The sequence below is a fragment of the Calypte anna genome, chromosome 5, assembly GCF_003957555.1.
Source record: "Calypte anna isolate BGI_N300 chromosome 5, bCalAnn1_v1.p, whole genome shotgun sequence".
NCBI lineage: Eukaryota > Metazoa > Chordata > Aves > Apodiformes > Trochilidae > Calypte > Calypte anna.
The window spans coordinates 11,553,897-11,572,851 of record NC_044250.1 but is presented as its reverse complement, the minus strand read 5'-3'; the positions used below and the strand labels follow the sequence as shown (position 1 = coordinate 11,572,851).

The window sequence follows — 18,955 nt, the reverse complement described above, 5'->3', positions numbered from 1 at the left end:
AGAGCTGTAGCTGTCCAAGAAACCTAAGAGAATCAGACAGAGATCCCCAAGAAGTGGCATGTATCCTCACCCAAAACTCCAGAGGGTAAGGCTCCAAAATGCAGAGCTTCCACAAGTGAGTGGGTATGTAGGTAAAGGTTAAGATGTTTTTCAGGGGAAATACAACGTTTGAGAGGTGTAATCTACAGGCAACATCCAGAACACTGGATGGCATGAACTTTGAGAAGGCCACAAAGCTTGCAATAGGAGTGCACTGTACAGAAAAATCTCTCTTGGTAGCCAGAGGGAGAATAGGAAAAAGCAATTCACAGACTTTAGCTTTCAGAGACACATTCGGATATTTTCTACTCCCTTTGTGAATCCATGATTCATCTTAATAATATTTTAACCACCTGTAAAGCAAGTATTGCCCAGAAAATATAGACTAGGCTATGTATTTCCAGAACTAGTTGAAAAACATAGTAGAATTGTGTGTTAGTCTATGTAATGGCTTTTGACAAGCAAATAGAATCTCACCATCACTACAAAGCTCAGGGAAGAAAATTGTGAGCCTGCACATTAATGCAGCAATGTAGGGGAGAAGTAAGCAATCTCATCACCTCTGAAAATATCTCATACCATTTAGCCTGTATTCTCACAGGGAGGTAACTGCTGTTCATAAGATAAAACTTTAATTACCTACCTGTAAGTTTAAAAAGGGTTGACAGTCTGAACTCCTCGGAATGATGGTACTTTGAAAGCTCAACTGAAGTGGCTGAGATCTGAATGAAGTATCCTGGTTTTGCAAAGGACTCAAAGGAACTGTACCCTGAAAGCCATGTATTCTTGTGAATGACAAATGTAGATCTGTTGTGAAACTCTTCGCTTTTCTCCCACTTAGAAAGAACAAGAGTATTATTTGAGGCCAACTGAAGAAAATAGTTTGGTTTCTCAGCAGCTTCAAATGAAATCAAGTTGGAATCTAAAAAAAAAAAAAAACAACAAAACCAAACAGAACTCATTTACTTGCTGATATATGCACAATAAACTAAACTTTAGATGTACTACAACTGGCATTAGTGTTATGAGCAATGGTGACTGACATTGGCCTCAGCAGTGAAAACAGCCTGCATCTTCTCAGAAAATGCACTGTATATCAATTTCAGAGTGTTAGATTCTGGTGGATATTTAGTTTTCTAAACATCCTACTGATTTCAACAGGGATACAAGCAGATTAAAACATCTGCCCACCCCAGGATAAAGGAATATAGCCTGACAGTGAAGCAGAACTTCAGTTTACATCCTTCACTAAGCCATTTATTTAATAAAAAAATCAACTTCAAGCTAACTAGTTTTACAAGTAACGTCTGCTACCAGGAATTTATAGCTTAAGAGCTCAGCCTTCCATTTAAAATAAACTACCAAAATGTTGCTTGCTCTGCTTTATTTAAACTTCAGTTTATAGTGACTTTACCATGTGCTTTGGGTTTATAAAGTCCTGAAGTCATCATAAAGCTCTCTGCATGTCCAGGAACAATATCTTCTTCTCTCACTGGGAAAACAACACCATCTACCAGTTTCACTGCCACTACAAATGCTCCATCCAAATAGCTGACCAGTTTATATGGGCCCTTTCCCAGAGCTGTTGAGGAAAAAAAAAAATTACTTCCCATGTTATGGCACAGCACTTAAATAAAAACATATTTCTCCATTCTGATGATAGCTCTAGGTGCCATGCACTAAACTATAATGACAACATTTAAGAAGTCAAACTCTTTTCTAGAAAATGCCTGTTCTGAAAATATCCAAAATAGCTACTTTCAATTTTCAAGCTTCATGATTAGCTTCTTCTTTTCCTCCCTCTCATTCACTTCAGTTTCATAACGACTTTAATAAAGCTACCAAAAAGGCTTCTGCTCCTGCTTCTGGTAGGACTGCAACTATTCCATTCCATGTTCATAACATAGTTACATAAAGAAAAATTCCTTCTGCTCTAAGACAGTTTCTTAACCTTCTTCTTTGAATTAGAGAAGAAAAACTTCAGCACAGAGATATTTTTTCCCCACTGGCAGTGCTGAACACCCCATGGACAATACTGATGAGCTGGATTAGCAAACAGCAGGAAGGTACAAAGTGAGAAGTTCACAATAACCATGTTTATTACAATTTGGTCATGGGCACAACTCTCCACTATTCCAAAAAAATGTGTGAGGATTCAGTAACGAGTAAAACTAATAACACACTTCAAAAGTACATGTTATGGTCTAACTTCACTTTACTACAGCTGCAGTAGTTGGAGGTACTGCACTTTCCATCTGTTACAATGGCAAGAGGACCACCTAGTATCAGACTAGATCTCCTTTACAAAATAAAACGAAGCAAAAAGGAAATGTAAAGCTGCAGTCACCCCTTATATTCAGCTGGCATTTATTTAGATCAGTCTAAAGGCTTAAATAGTAGTTTAGATAAAATGGCACTACATTAGCAATTTGACCCCACTCAAAATCTCAGCAGTTGGTATACCAGAAAGTGTACATTGCTTGGCCAAATCATTTGTATCTTGCACATTGCTCAAGTCTTTTCTAATTACAACTCAGTCCCTCTCCAAGATCTTCCTGGGTTTGAGATGCTGCAATATGGAGTCTATCAGAAGACCAAAATACAATGAACCATCTGGATAAACAGACTTCTACACAAGCCTGATAAATAGTTACAGCCTAAATAGCAGAATCCTGACCATTCCTCCCCTCAGCTGGTTTGCAGTGCTTCTATGTACAGCACCTCCAACCATTCAGGCACTTGAACAGACTTTAAAATTGTCCAGTACCAAGTGCAGGTTCAAGATCCACTTCTAGCACCTTGTATAAATTTTGCACCTCTCTGTGAGAGCCATTCTACTGCAGCAGCAATGTTTGCCACTCAGAAACATAAAGCTAGGTCCGAGATACCCAAGTGGAGAATTGTTCCTCGTTTGGGGACAAATAGTTGGTATCTCTGAATAGCTGGCTCCCTCTGGAGGCTGCACAGGAGATGGATCAGGGTTGGTTTATCAGACCCACTGGGTATCAGTTTAGAACTACAGGATGCCTTACACAGCAAGTGTCAGTACTATTACTGACCTGAACAGTCCATTACTACTTAATTATTTCATTGTTTAAGCATGATCCATAAATGCAGAAAAGATATAAAGATAAACGTGTATTGGGGAAAGGCCTAGAAATAAAAAGGTCATGAAAGTAAAAGCCTTTGAAAAAGCAAAATAAAGCAATAAAAGAGAAATTTCAGTATTTAAATAATATTGAATCTGTAACTGTTTTCATTAACACAATTATTTTATGTTAATGACTAAGACATATAAAGAAAACAAATATTTTATGGACATTTTCTCAGATCTTTTTAGGACTTACCTTTGTTGAAATATTCACAGTCATAAGCTAAAACAAACAAACAAAAGAAAATAAATGCAGTTGTAGGCATTCTGAGGATAAGCAGGTTTTCTACTATCCTTTACAATTCAGCAGTAAGCCAAGTGCTTGACCAGGTTAGATAATAAACAAAAATATATTTTAAAATATTGTAAAATATTTACTTCACTGTTTTAAATAAAATACCATCTTAAACTGCACTGATTTCAGTGAAATATTTTCTAGCAGGAAATAAAAGCTTACATACCTACAACTGTCTTTTTGTGACCTCTAGTGGTTAATACTATGCTCTGCTGTCTTTCCATGCTCATATGAAAACACTTGTACCATTTTAATATCAAATATAAGAGTAACCTTCTTGCCCTATGGCACATTTGCTGTGTGACTTTGAGCAATCTTGGTGAATTTAGAAAAATGCTTCATTCCTTCTTTCATCTTTCTATCTTAACCTTTTTTCATCACATCTTAGGGCAAATGACTGTCTCCTGTTAGGCATTTGCACTACATGCTACAGAAAAAGGCCTTATTTTTTTTCAGCAAATAAAAATTGTTAAATACTAAGAAATTACAAAGTCCTCCTTAAAAAACTACTTGTTTTTCTTTGGAAGACCTTCATATTTCCCACTTGCTCTGGGGGCAGTAGTAAGGCAGCTGTGTTTCCTAGACCCTCTGAAGAAGTTGAATCCTCTTGGAGATGGAAATTACTTGAGCTGTTAACTTTGTGCCCTGGGTTTGAGGGACAGATGCCATATGCAGAATTGACTTCTCATGGCTTTTTCTTTCACAAGAAATTAAAAATAGCAGAATATGACCCACAAATAGGGAAAGAATGGAATCCAGCTAGACTAAAATGATCAAAGAGAGCAGCAAGAGACTTCCACTCATCTTCCTACCAGTGTGGCTCAGTGATTCCATTCATGGCCACAGGCAACTTATGTTATTGATTTTTCAGGTCTAGGTCTCCATGGCAGCCACCAGTGCAGTGAACTTACGACACACTCGAGGGGACCTCCAGTCTACAGCAACTCCATGCTGGCAACACTGATGGGCATATGCTGATACACTCGTACAGAAACACTCACAGTCACCTCCTTGGTTACAACCACATGTATCTGTCAAGCAGTTGGAATAAAACCAGGTGACATCAATCTGAAAATATAAATATCACTTATCAAAAATGTTTCGATAGACACTGGCAACAATAACTTCAATGCAAAGCTGCAACTCTCTCTAAAATTTAATATATAAGACTGCACAGTATTAAAGATCTTAATTTAAACATTTCCAAAACCACAAAAACTGTTCATTAGAATACAAAACCTTGTACAATTCTTTGTAACAGATTTAAATCAATAAGCCATGAAGAACATGCATTCCAGGATGCTGATGTGAGCTTGTGTTTTGTTTGGTCTTGTAACATTTAAGTCGCAACAAACTACAATCAATAAATCTCAGACGTATTAAGAAAGTCAGATCTACACAAAATCTAAGAAATAAGAAAGTAATATTTTTTCTGTGAGTTCGATTGATGAAGAAGAGGAAGATTTTAAGTGATGCAAATTGAGGAGTAAAGTTTCTCTCTGGTGATACGTTCACTTCCTCATCTTTGTATACATGACCAAAACTCACCACTGGATGGCAAGCTTCAAATGCTTCACTTAACAGTATTCCACATTCCTTCTTGGCAAACGGCTCCCTAAGAGGATTCAAACTGCACGGATTTCGAATGTCAGAGCTGTCAACACACTTAACCAGAAAGCAAAAATCAAGGTAAGAAAATTATTTCATGACCACTTTGTGTCTGAGCTTGGAAAGCATAGTTTTGTTTAGGATGCAAAACACTAGTGCATCATTTATGAAACTAGAGCCAGACTCAGATATTGAATTAAAATCTAATCTACAGAAAAGGAAAAGCACACAATCACAAGAAATGTTACATTTGTCTGAGAGCAGCAGAAAAACACATACATATTTATAGGTCTAAACAGAGCTGCTGTCAGAAATTAGATCTTTCTACTCTAACTGCTTACTAGAAAGGAGCATTTCTATGAATGCCACCAGACACATGATGTTAACAATTTCAATTTTAAACTTCACAGCATATGGAAAGAATATTTTGTCCCTTTCCACTGCTATGGTTTCTCAGTCAAATACTTCCCAGCTATGAAAGATCAGCTAAGCTGACAACAGTTTAAAGCAAACCCAAAATTCTTCCGTGAAAACCACAGCTACTTTACTGTACAAACAGCATCTTCAAAACCACCTAGATTCAGAATATTATTCCCATTTCCATCTGCACTACAGCCCTGTGTAGGAAAAAGGTGATTGTTTTCTTCTCCATGGATTGTGATACCTGTATGAACCACTGATACTGACATTTGCATTGCTGCCTGATTGATACTTCCAAGAACAATTTTCTTATTTATAGTTAAATTATGATGTAAAAGCAAAAAATCCACTAGCAAACACACTCTGTATACTGTGTACCTCCACAGCTGTCCAGCTGTTTCCAAACTCTTGTGAGTTTGTTAACTCAAAATTATCTGGAGTCCTCAATTCATTTATGGTCTTCAAATCAAAATTTCCACATAATCCACTCAATTCACCCTGGAAAAAAATGAAAAACGTAAAAATATTTCCACATTATACTAAGACACTACCAGCCATGAACTTTTTGAAAACTTTCTTATGTTCGTGCCTTCAGTCATCAAAAATATTTTTGTCATCAATATTATTCCCTTTCAACCAGGTATCTCCAAGCTTCTGAGAAAGAAGCTGATCTTTTGTTCAATGAAGTGATCTCTTTGCCAGCTCTGTATTTTATTATGCTTCAGCAATATAATACTTGCTCCAGCCATATAAGGAATGAATACAGAAGATCAATGCTGCCTCAAAGCTATTTGTTTCTGATGTTAGACAGAAAACAGTGACTGAAAAAAAAAAAAAAAAGCCTAAAAACCCAAACAAAAAACCAAAAAAAACCACAAAAGCAACAAAACAAAAACAAGCCATCAATGTAAATGAGAATGAATATTTCAATTGACAAGTTAGTTGAATACTTCTCTCCTCAACTCTGTGACAGAGCTCCTACATGATTTCTGGCACATTGTCTATTGTCTGAATAACAATACGTCTTACTTGGTAAGACTTCTATAAATACCTCAAAGAAATGGCAGCAAGAGTGTTGACTTCCACTTACCTGCCACTGATGACCCATCTGTACATGAATTGTTGTTCTTTGATCCCAGAGAATGGTAATGTGCTCATCGGGAAAATGAACAACTGTGAAAAATCCAGCTTTCCACAACTGCATTTTTTGTAGTTTGTCCATGTAACTAGATAAACTCTGCTCAAAATAAAACAAAGCAGCTTATATTGTAAGTTATTTCTTCATAAAATGTTCACTTGAAAGGAAATAAATAGCTAAACAAAATGAACGACATGGTTCTTATACGGAAGTCCAAAACCTCTCAGGAGGCCACACAGGGACAAACAAAAGTTGTCTCAATTTTGACTATGTTGTCTTTTTATAACTCAACTATTTTAAAAGTTTATTTTATATCAGTTTTGCAGGATGGAGTTAGGATTAAAATTTTAATGGTTCATCTGAGAGGTAAAATATAAATTGAAGTTCCTGGTAATGATTTTCACTTAGTTTCACATCACTGCTTTCAGAAGGCATTGGCCACATTCTTTTTTGCAATATAGTTATGCATAAAGATGGATGGAGCATCTTCTTGAAATAAGGAATTACCTAAATACGTCCATTCTAATAACAAAACATCCATCTCACCATCCAATAACCATCAGATTCCAAATTATTTGCAGCATGGACTCAAATAGTTGGTTTAATTACACAACACCCCATACAAAGAGATACAGATTCCTTTGTATACTCAGTCTATAAATAGTATTACTTACACTAAAATTATTAAATACACAAAATATTTACAGCAATGGAGTTTGCAGTTTGGCCAACACACATATCACCATCACCCCCACTCCCCATTTTAAGGCTGTGGAGGATATACCAGGGACTGCAATTTATTTTTTATATCTGTATAAGGATATTCCTCCTATACATTCCAGACCAGACTAAACTCTTAGTTCTAGTGAATTAACAGCACAACTCCTACTAACTTTGAAGTATCTGGATTTATTCTAAGACATTAAACAGAAAATAAGTCTGAACAAAAGGACTAGGACCATCTCATCTATCATTTCTGTGAAATATGAAACAGATTTTGTCTAGGGTTTCCACTGACCAATTCACATGTGATCAGCATTCATGGTAAAGACATCTAATGCCTCAACTACTTAAGTGACACACTAAGTTCTTGCTCGTGAAAGGGATAAGCACCCAGAAAAATACACATGAAATATACATTTCAATCAGCATTAAAGACTGAAACTTACTGGATTTCCAGTGTCATCATCAAATATTAAAAAAGATTTTCCAACGTTAATGAAAATGTTTTTTCTGCAAATGATTCCAGTATTAAAGCAGTTAATATTCTCTATAATAACAGAAAAACTGGTTGAAGAAGTACCCTGAAGAAAAAAAAAAAAAGAAATGGACACTTAAATATACTTAGAGAAATAAATATGCATATTATTTATAAATAATATATAAAATAATATTATAAAATATAATATAAATATATAAAAATATATATAATTATAATGATAAATATATAATGTATTATTTATATATATATAAATATATAGTTCAATTAGCAGAAACCTCAGTGTACCATTATTATGTTATATGATTCTAAGTCTAAGCAACACCAAAGGTTAAAAAACGGTCACTCAATATGTCACTCAATAAAATGTACAGATAGAAAATCAGTAGACCAAGTTTTTAGCAAGTAGTTTTTAAATCCAGTTTTACAGTCTTTACAAAAAAGTCTCACCTTAACTAGGTAAACCTTACAGGTCCCAACAAAGTCAAATGTTAATCCATCAAAGGTTCTGTAATGTCGATCCCCGTATGCAGTGCACATGGATGGGCAAGGATGGAAAGTGCATTGAAAGGATCCACGCTGGCAAATGCTGAAAAATGTATGATCAATAATGGTAAAATCAGCTGCAGCTATGGACAAGTGGTTACAGCTATTGAACTGAGCAGCAAGAAACCAAAAGTCATCAAGTACGATAGCTGTGGACAGAAGTGTTTTGAAATGTTGACTAGAAACTGCATGTAAAAATTCATTTTGGGGGGAAAAAAGTGTATATATTGAATGCACACAATCTGTGTTTCTTCATGTAATAATTTACAGAATCCAGAATGGAAAGATACCAAGAGGTGTTTCTCTTGTTGAAACAAGAAAACAAATTATGCTAGAGGTAACATAATATATTCTCTGGTAATTCAGATTGATAATTTGCTACAAGGTTACTGCTTTCTTTTTCAGCTTCTCAGAGAACATTTGTTTCTATGCAAACTGAATCTCAGAATCAGCAAGCAATGTGTCATATTACTACAGTCTTTGCCTGCATAAGAATTCCACAGAAGTGCAACCATTTCAGTAGCACTACTTGGGTCCTTAGGTTCCTTGGAAGAACCATGTTTTGAGAAACTGGAAGGTTTTTTTTCTCCCATATGCTTAGGTATTATCAACCCCAAACCATAGCCTAACAGTTTATGAATAGAATAATTCATGTTCTGTCTGTGGCCACCTTAAGCATCAAAATGCTTTCATCACACACACACTAAGTGGCTGCTCAGATATTACTGAATTTCCTTTGTTTTTAACTGCCTAACAGCCAGGGTTTGCAGCACCTTTTCAGAAATTATCTGAAGTTTATAAGCAATGCATAGAATTTAATCTCCTGTACCTAACAAGTATTTTTTAATGGTATTTTTTATGTTTCCAAGTCCCTGTGACACTTTCAAAACTTTCCTTGATAAAGACCGTGGAGCTGGTGCCTAATTGCTTAAGATACTTTATAAATAGCAGTTCAACTAAATACAGCATATAATTTTGGCATATATCTATATATAGATATAAATCTATCTGTATTTTCAGAAATACTGAATTTTCCATTTCCTGATTAAATCAATGCTTCACACTCTAAAACTAAAATATTAATCTGACTTTCAGAAGTATTTCTTATATCACTATTGTTTTGGCATCTCATATACAGAAGCACCAAGCAGTATGAAGGGTTTTGTCAGTATAACTTTTATTTTTCTGTTTATATTGCTATAACACATAGCAGTCTGAGAACAGCATTCTTTCCAAAAGAGTAGCAATTGTCTAGAAAGTCTAAGAAACTGTAATTGCTAGTAACATCATATTTCCTTCTGTTTCCTTACCATGCAACTTACACCAACCTGGAGTAATTTCCCAGGTTTTTCAAGAGTCTGCTCATGCCATCATAGATTTGGCCCACTGCTTGTGTTTTGTGTAGCTACATAAATAAATACCCCAAGTAGCTGGCTAAAATAAGTTCAAAGTATGACATGTGAAAAGTGTTTGCTGTAGCAAAGCAGAAGTAGATGGCAGCAGGACTCACCCAGCTAATTCTGGTCACCTCAAAGCTGTACCTAAGGCAGGAACCTAATCAAGCTGGTGGAGGCAGAAACAAACAGAGGAAACTATATTTGAACTGAAAGAACAAGAGCTGCTTCTCATGCTTCTCGTTATGTTTAATTTCACTCTTGACCTGTTCAAATGCATCTCTACAGGCTGATCTGTTAAGGGCTCATGCAGAAACATTTCTTAATATACAAATGTCCTGGTTTGGGCCAGGATAAAGGTGATTTCTGTCTTGTACTTTTGCTTTGGGGAGCTCCTTTGCAGACTCTCTTTTTAGAAGTCTTAACAAATTTACAGTCAGAAGAAAGGGCTTAAGAGGTAAACCATGTCTTCAAAGTCCTCTGAACTGCTCCCTGTGAGATACCAGGCTTCATAGTAAGTAAACTAACATTTAGTTATCAGAATGTAGAGCCCTAGTTGGAAACAGAGAGCTACTACTGTGTGTTCCAAACTGTGACTAGCTTTTTATAAAAGTACTTCCAAGAAGTATTTGTTTAAGAATACAGCAGGACAAATTCAGCAGCACACCAATAATAGCCAACGTTTGCTTAATGGTCTCAATGAGTGACAACAAACCAGGATAAGTAACTGCAACACCCATCTTACCTTTCACAGCACAGCACCCAAATGCTGCTCTGATACCTTCAGTGAGAATAATAACATTTTGTGTTTAATCTTGCCAGCACATTCTAACTGTATCAGGAAGCTGAACTGAAAACCAAGTCTGAAAAACCTAGAACCTGTGTTCAGCCAGACCCCAAAGATTGGGTAGAAAGTTCCTGACACTCCACTGCTAGTTTTGCCAAATTAAGAAATTTTTTTTGTCATTTTACTGCTCAATAGACAAATCAGATTAATAATTATGTGTCTGAAATCACATCAGATATGAATAAAATTATATTTAGTATTAACACACACTATTTCTGTGCACTAAATGACACTAAAGTCATTATAACTGCTATAAGTGCCTAAATAGGTTTGTCTGCACATTCTTATCCCTTGCACAAGCAAAAATACAAATTTCTCTTGTGTCAAATACACTTCTGCACACACATACAGGAGTCTCAGAGATGTTCTACACTTCACATCAAGCAGAGCTTCTTGCAGACTTGCCATCTGTCACTGGGAAACTGATTGCCAAAAAGACATCATCATTAAATTTGCCTTTGCTTCTGGACAAGGAAGACTGGAAAGGCAGGAAAACCTTAAGGAATTGTACATGAGCTAATGGGCCTGGCCTCAAACAAAAAGAGAGAAGGCTAAATATTCAGTGTCTTTTCTGCCTGCACTGCTGCTGCCTTTGGTGAAGTCTCGTACAGAGTAAATGGGACATAAAAGTTCTTTCTGATGCAAGCACTCCCACACCAGGTCCAATTGGAGAGGCCTTTGGAAATAAGGGGGTGAAGAACCCGGGTCGCTTTACCTGCCTGCCCAGTGGAGATGGCTTCTAAGTCGCTTCACCAGTCGACCAAAGGGCTACAAATCTCTTCTAGAGCAGAGAGTGAGGACCTGACGAGAGGCAGAGGGAGGCAGTCAGCACAAGGCTGGAGGGGGCAATGACATCCAGACAAGGCAGTGACTCGTGCTGACTGGGCAAGCCTTCACCTGACTAGGCTAGACTGAGCTGTGCAGGCCAGGAGCAGATTACCAGGTGAGACCAGTTACGTGTTCCTGGTAAGCCAAAAGAAGGGAAAAAAAGGAAGGGACTGTTCTGCTAAGGAGCTGGAGGCTACACCACTACCATAGCATCTTGATGATTGATATTACACTGATTTTTCTGGGGCTCTGGTAAGTCGAGTAGTGCTGCTTGCAACACTCAGCAGTGGTCAGAGAAGAAAACAGGCAGGAATCAAGTTTGTTCCTGGGTCATGTGGATGTGGTATATTCTCACATTCAAGCTCTTGTGAAGCTCATTGAAATGGCAGTGCACAACATTCTACTGATTATTCAAGGTAATTTCAAGGAGCAATATAGCTATAGGGTATCTGCAGCATTTTTAACACTGGATGGTAAAAGGAATAGGCTTCTGCATGCATTCGAGTGACCCTACCAACCTGTGTCTATTGGAACACTTCCTCTAAAAGCTGAGGAATTTATTGCTTATCCAAACATGCCAAATTAGAAAGAAATTTATCTGTTTCTCTGCTCAATACCTTGCTCAGTACTCTCCTTAATTTATTAATATTTTATCATACACACAGAGCTATGACTTAGACAGTCAAGATGTGATGCTAGATGTGAAAACGAATGTAAACCTTTAACAAGTGTCATTCAGTTGTGAGACTTGAAGGATTTTACCTGTACTTTAGGAACACCAGCCAAGGAATATTGTTTTATATTACCCTAATAATCAAAACAATGATTTTTCTAAATCAAGCTCTTTTCTAAAATAAATTCCCAGATAGCTGTTCTTCTGCACAAGTTATGCACACTTATGAACTTATGCACAAGTTCCTTGAAATAGCAAACACTAAGGAAAAAATAATTTTAAGACCTCTCTGAAGAAAAGTAAAAACAAAATTAGGGTAGATAGTTTACATGAATCTGGTGTGAAAGTTATGATTAAGAACCATGAAGAAAAAAAAAAATCAACCCATCAATAAACAACTAAAATGAAATTACCTAAACAGAACACTGCTTACCATGTATGACAGGAAGAAATTACTTTGTCACCTGGAAAGTATTCCTTTCCTTTCCATGAACATGGACATTCCTCTGCTTCCAAACACATATCCCCATGTTTAACAAGCCTATCAAAAAACAACAGAAAAATATAAATTCAGCAGAACTACACCTGGGTCTATTTATAAAAATACTTTCCTAAACTTTTCAGTTATGAGTATTGTTATGTTAAAAACAAGTAGTTTAAATAAATATTCTGCAATTGCAAGGCACAATTTTATTAATAATTATGTATGCATATTTTAGTAATTTCCTTTCATAGGTAAGTGAATATTCTATCTTTAGTAGCTGCTAACACATTGGGCACTAGCCCTTCAACCACTAAACCTGTGAAGATTTATTCATTAAGACATAAATTGTAATGCTGGGGAAGCTAAGTGGTACATGCTTTTAGAATAAATAAGCTAGTGATTTTTTTTTATACCAAGAATTTTATACCAAAATTTTTTATACCAAGGATTTCTTTTTGTTCTCTTTTCTTCACCTTATTTAAAGAGCTTCAATTTGCTGCATAGTTCTCCTATAGTCATAGTTACAGCTCTTGCTCTGTGAATAATTTGGTCAAAATGAGCTATTCTGTCTGCACAGAAGAAAATTGAGTCTGTACTTCTGCATGACTGGCACTTTCATGCAAGCAGTCACAAATCTATTTTATTTCAGAAGTATCCTCACAGCCTTCAAAAAAGATTGTCATAATAACACAGGGCCCTGTGTGTTTGCCTGTGTAAATAGCAGAGATATTTACAATTCAAGAGTGACACTAAGTTTTTATTTATAATCACAACTCCAAGAGTAATAGATAAAAAATGAAAATTCACAAAAAATGTGAAGAATATTTCAGTAACATAGCAATAATACAGGAATTCTTGCCCAGTGAGACAACAAAGCAACTAGGCTAAATTTGAAAGTAAAATATTTGTAGCCTTTAATAATATCCAGAAAAACTGAAATGTAAAAGTTATATTAAGAGAAATCTTAAACAGATTCTATACAGAAATCTCAGGAATCACGAATCTGTAAAGTTTTTATTTTTAAAACTTTTTTACTGAGCCCAAGCTAATTGTATTTGTATCCAAAAGCAGCCTCATTAGTAAAAAATATTGGAACACTACTGGATAGGCAAACAGATATCAGTATAGGTGCAATAACTCAAACACAGCCTTCAATGAAAAGTCTATTTGCCAAATGAAAATTGTGAAACAAAATCTTGATAAGCTGCAGCAGTGTCTTTCACAAACTGCTGTAGCTCCAACTTTTTCTGGATTCAGTATCTGTTCCTATGTAGGATCCTGTTCCATACAGGATAAGAAGCTGGAGCAACTATGCTAGTAGCATGGCAAAATGGTTCTTACAAGCACCATGCAATCTACAATTTCCTTTATTTCCAAGTGCCAAGAGTTGAAATCTATTTGTGTTGTGAAATAAACACTCTTAAAACGGTGCTGTTGGGCTCATAATCTTTTTTTCTTTTCCAAGGTAAGCTTGTTTAGAATGTCAGTAATGCAAATTTCATACAGGTTTTCCTGCATTCTTGACATTTTCCTGAGGAAAACAGATTTGACATTTGTGATTTTTAGCACTGTGATGTGGGCAAACCCCTGCACCATGAGACAAAAGATGTGTGAGGCACATCTATGACAAACAGCATGAAACACTTTTGTTTCACCACTGCACTTATTATTGAACATTTTACTCATATTAATGAACTGATAACTTGTGTGCTGTGACTTAGATTATTCTTAAGTGTGCTATTTATCAGCTGGAATTTTACAAGTCTGTAGCTCTTCTTGGTGGGAATGTGGGGACATCATAAAACTCTCACCTCTATTAAACTGAAAAACTAATTTCCCCCGGGGTACATAAAGTGTCCATGTAATCCATACTTACTTCAATCATTGCATTCAACTGAAATTCCCACTGGTTTAAAGCTGCTCAGCACTGAACAGGGCCCATCCATACACAAAGAGCATCACACTGACAAGTTAACACTAAATGCAGGTTTTTTTCCTCACATTATTACTCTGGCTACAACAAGTGATAACAGCTTTCTTTTTTGTAAAGCCAAGCAAGTGGGTAGATTTCAATGATCTCAGAATTCACCACAGTTACCTACAGAGAGGCCTTGCAACAGATCCCCTTTGAAGCATCAGACATTTTCCTTGACACCCATACTTACTGTACACAATGAACTGCAATGACACAATGACAGCTTCAACATGCTGAACTCTGTTTTATTACTCTCATTGTTGTCCATAGCTCTGTTTACTCACATACATACAAATATGTAAATGCTCTTGGTCAAGGCATCCTCCAAAGCAATGCATTTTCTGTGAGTCAATGAACATCTATTTGCTTCTTCAAAGTCCACAAATCAAGACCAGAGGACTAAAGAAGAATTCTTGTAGCCCCTACTGGGATAATTTTCAACAGGCTGTGCCTTGTGTGACTTTTGCCCCTCTCTCAGGCAGCAGCCTGACACCAACTGAATTATGCAGCCACACTCACTTTTGCCCCAACAATATATCTGCTCTGTGGGAGTTTGAGGAATTATCCTACAAAGTTTTGGTTGGTTTTTTTTTTTTTTTCTATTAAGTTTTTAAGAAAGATATAAGCAGCAGGTGACATTTCTAATACAAGGATAATTTTTTTTTTTTAACAGAGGCTGAGAACATTACTATAGCATCTAATAGCTTCATTGTTGTTCACCAAGTGTCTAGACAAAGATCTCCTATATTCCTGCCAAGTGTTTTCTTTCTTGTCTGGGGAGCTTTCTACTGTCTACCTCTTATTATCCTTCCCCCCATATGATTATAAAGAAATATTAATTAAATTTGCAAAGCACCAGGCATTTTTTAGTATGCTTCAAATGCCTTTAGTATCCTTGAGGCATTATTTTGTTCAGCAATTGATTTTGATGCTTCAGATGGGATACAATCATCCACACACATTGACAGTTTCCCCCTTATTGGGAAACACCCCTGTATTCAGCTTTCCTGTCAGCATCCTACTGAGCTAAGGGAAATGGGCCCTAAAAAAGAAAATTCACAGAAACCATAGTAGCAGTTTAAAAGCTAAAGGTAGGGGAGAGTAAAAACAACAACAAAAAAACAAACAAACAAAAAAACCAAAAGCAAGAAAGAATGATGGGGATTCACAGCAATTGCCATCTTCAGCAACCTTTACCATAGCAGTCTCTGAAAATGAGGCTAATCCATTTTTTTGTCTCCTCTGAAGTTTCCTAAAGCAAAAAGCAGCTCTTCCCTCCCCACACTTTCTCCTGTACTTCTGCTGTGGACAGAAGAGGGCAAAATCATCTCAGAAGTGTAACTATTCAGAGCTGCATAAAACCCAGGTGCGGGTTTTGCTGCAACATCAGAGCACAGCAAGACAGGAACTCTGCCCTGACATACCTTATTTTATGTATAAAAATACTATGGAAATTAAGCAAAGTGACTGACAGAACAAGGGTAAGAACACTTTTATTAGCACTTGTTCCCCCCATCCATTCTTTTTTTAGTTCATGTTATTGGGAAGGAACACAAGAAGAGGGCATGGAATGAAGACAGCCAGGAAATAAAAAAGAGGGACAAGGGCCTCTCATGCTGCTCACTGTCCCATCAGTGCTGTAAGGCAGGGGAAGTCTCCCAAGGCAAGAACAAGGGAAAGGAAACTGAGGTTTGTACTTTGCCCCAGTCCAGTTTTTTCACAAATAGGTACCAGCCTGCCACTGTATTGGTGTCACGTTTGGTATCTTCCTGTGTCATCTTGCCTCTGCCTCATATCCACCAATATAACTTCAGGGCTAGGACTCAATTTTTTCAAAGTTAAAATATTTTTAGTTAAGATCAATGGTTTGAAATCTCTCTTTACATGCTGTCAAGAAATAAAATTTTCCTCAAGTACACTGTGGGTCTGATTCAGTGCTAAAAATAAACTAAAAATCATGTAAGGCATGAGTCCATTGTAAAGTGGTAGCAGTCTGGTTGTCAAAACTAGTTCTTCTGAAAAGACCTGTATACTTTGTGGTGACGAAAAGATATTTTTTTATTAATTTTGTGTTTAAATAATAAATATGCATTTGCAGATACACATATACACAGTATATTCCTTTTATCCAAATTTTTTAGCTGCAGTAAAAGACTGACAGCTTTGTAGCTGAAGCAGTTTCCAACATGGGAGATGATTCAGCGAGAGCTGATGGCTCAGTGGACTTATTCATCTGTGACAGTAAATAGTATCACCAGCTTGGAGTTTTGGGTTTGGTTTTTTTTCAGTCAGATCAATTACCTGCTTGAATTGTAGTGGAGAGTCAAAACAAAGCAGAGAAAAAAAAATGCCTGCATGGCTGATTCAAGATCCTCAGATCCTCTCAAAGAAACAGGTTGTTTAATACTCCATAACTCCATAATTAGTTTTATCTTATAATGTAATTTTTCTGATTTAATTAACAAGGTCAAATAGATAATGAATTTTCCTAGTTAAAAGACTTCAGAAAGTAATTCCAAATGTAATAGAAATCTTTCAAACCAAATGACAAAGCACAATGATGCTCTTAAAAACAAGTGAAAAAACAGAGGGCAATATGAAAAGGTCTTCAAAAATCCAAATGATAGTGGAAGTTGTACAGTGAATTGGATGCTCAGCCCCTGGGCACATGAAATTCTCCAAGTGGAAGGGTGGTAATGTCGTCAACAGAATTAATTACTTAGTTCTATTGAAGTGGTTTGTGCACTAGAATACACACATCTGTCTGTACTCACCCCAGTGGGCAGACACAACCTGAAACACAAGGAAGGTGTGCTGAGAAAGTGATGTTCAGAAGCTGATTCTCACAAGTTCTCTCTCTGCTGAGTTCAGAATCAACTTGTGGATTGCTGCAGTTTATATAAATCTGTCCAACTGGGCAGCTATGTGCTGGGGGGGAAAAAATTACCAACACATTAGCTTTCACATCAGAAATTATGTATTCCATAAAGGTGTGCAATAGATTCAGATTGAGAGTATGTAACACAAGTGTAAAAATCTAGTAACACCAGCAGCATCCCACTGCCTGCCTCCCCTGAGTGTGCTTAACTTCTTAGAAGCCCTATAAATCTCATAGAAAACACTGAAATGGATATGTTCGTTTAGTAAGGGACATAATAAACAGTCAAGAATCAGCCCTGATTACATTAGCCATCAAATGTAATCAAAAAACCCAGGATTTTAAAGTATTAGGAAAATAAATTGCTGAGTATTTTGGTCAGTTATCTGCACCTTTCAATCACAAAAATGTAATTCCTGAATTACAATCTCCCTCCTATGAATTATTCATTTGTACATATTGCACAATCTTCTACTACAGATAAGAGGTTCCACAGAGCCTGGAGGATATATATTCATTATACTTGGAGTATCTTTACCCTCTCTCTTTACTCACCTATCATGCTGCTATCACAATTCATTACTCCATCCTTGCAATGGCTGCAATAAAAATACAAAGATGTACTGAGAGCCAGATCTAAAATATTAATATTTTCTGTTTAATAATGAAGTATGAATCAATACAAAATAACTGCATAAATGTTTGTGTTGATTATTAGAACTGCAGCTAAAGTGCACATTGCCTTAACACAGGGAATGTTAATTACTTTAAACTTTTGCATTCTGTATGATGTTACTGTGAGTTAAAATGAGTGGGCTGCCAGAAAAATACATACAGGAATGCAACATTACACTGCTCCCAAAACAGCAGAGCAGTCAGAATAAACCAAACTCTGTACATATCATTATGTAAAACAACAATGTGATGAGAAATAGCAGCAAATCAAGACTCTCAGCCCACATACATGTATGTTACAACAAGCTCTTGGTATAGACCCTGATATAATATTCTTAATGCTATTCTAAATGCTCCATTTTCCTTCTCAGCACAGAACCCTGCTGAAATTCAAGCTGTTATTTTATGTGAGTTAATTTCTAAAGAAGCTCTGTTCAAACATACAAAGATAATGTATGTAGGTTTATTTGGTGTGTTTAATGAAAATATTACAACAACAACAAACAAACCAACAGGGTAGCCAGAAGGATTTGCTCACCATTCAGCCAGGTGAAACAAGGGGTTTTGTATCTTACCATTTGCCTAATGATATCATAACATTTTCTCCAGGGGGATAGTCAATTCCTTGAAAATAACACGGGCATTCACTTCTGGAGTAGAGGAAAAAAACGTAACAGAGATTATCTACAACTGAAGGAAGAAAAAATTTCCATCAACTTAACTGTTGTTCAAAGTACAACTGCTTGCTTTGTTGGTTTGGTGAGGTTTTTTTGTCACGTAGATGG

At 36.4% G+C, this 18,955-nt stretch overlaps 1 protein-coding gene across 1 annotated transcript in view; it reads right to left on the bottom strand.

Moving 5' to 3' along the window:
- Positions 1-18,955, bottom strand: part of OTOG (otogelin) — a 77,926-nt gene that overhangs the window by 33,814 nt on the left and 25,157 nt on the right. Inside the window, exons 21-33 of the mRNA XM_030451244.1 lie at positions 18,746-18,820; positions 18,051-18,094; positions 17,392-17,545; positions 12,592-12,699; positions 8,321-8,459; positions 7,821-7,955; positions 6,604-6,750; positions 5,892-6,011; positions 5,034-5,150; positions 4,397-4,553; positions 3,387-3,413; positions 1,454-1,621; positions 683-961 (exon numbers count right to left, since the gene is read on the bottom strand). Of these exons, the coding sequence (XP_030307104.1) occupies positions 683-961; positions 1,454-1,621; positions 3,387-3,413; positions 4,397-4,553; positions 5,034-5,150; positions 5,892-6,011; positions 6,604-6,750; positions 7,821-7,955; positions 8,321-8,459; positions 12,592-12,699; positions 17,392-17,545; positions 18,051-18,094; positions 18,746-18,820 (1,670 nt within the window). The remainder of the gene's footprint in view (positions 1-682; positions 962-1,453; positions 1,622-3,386; positions 3,414-4,396; positions 4,554-5,033; positions 5,151-5,891; positions 6,012-6,603; positions 6,751-7,820; positions 7,956-8,320; positions 8,460-12,591; positions 12,700-17,391; positions 17,546-18,050; positions 18,095-18,745; positions 18,821-18,955) is intronic.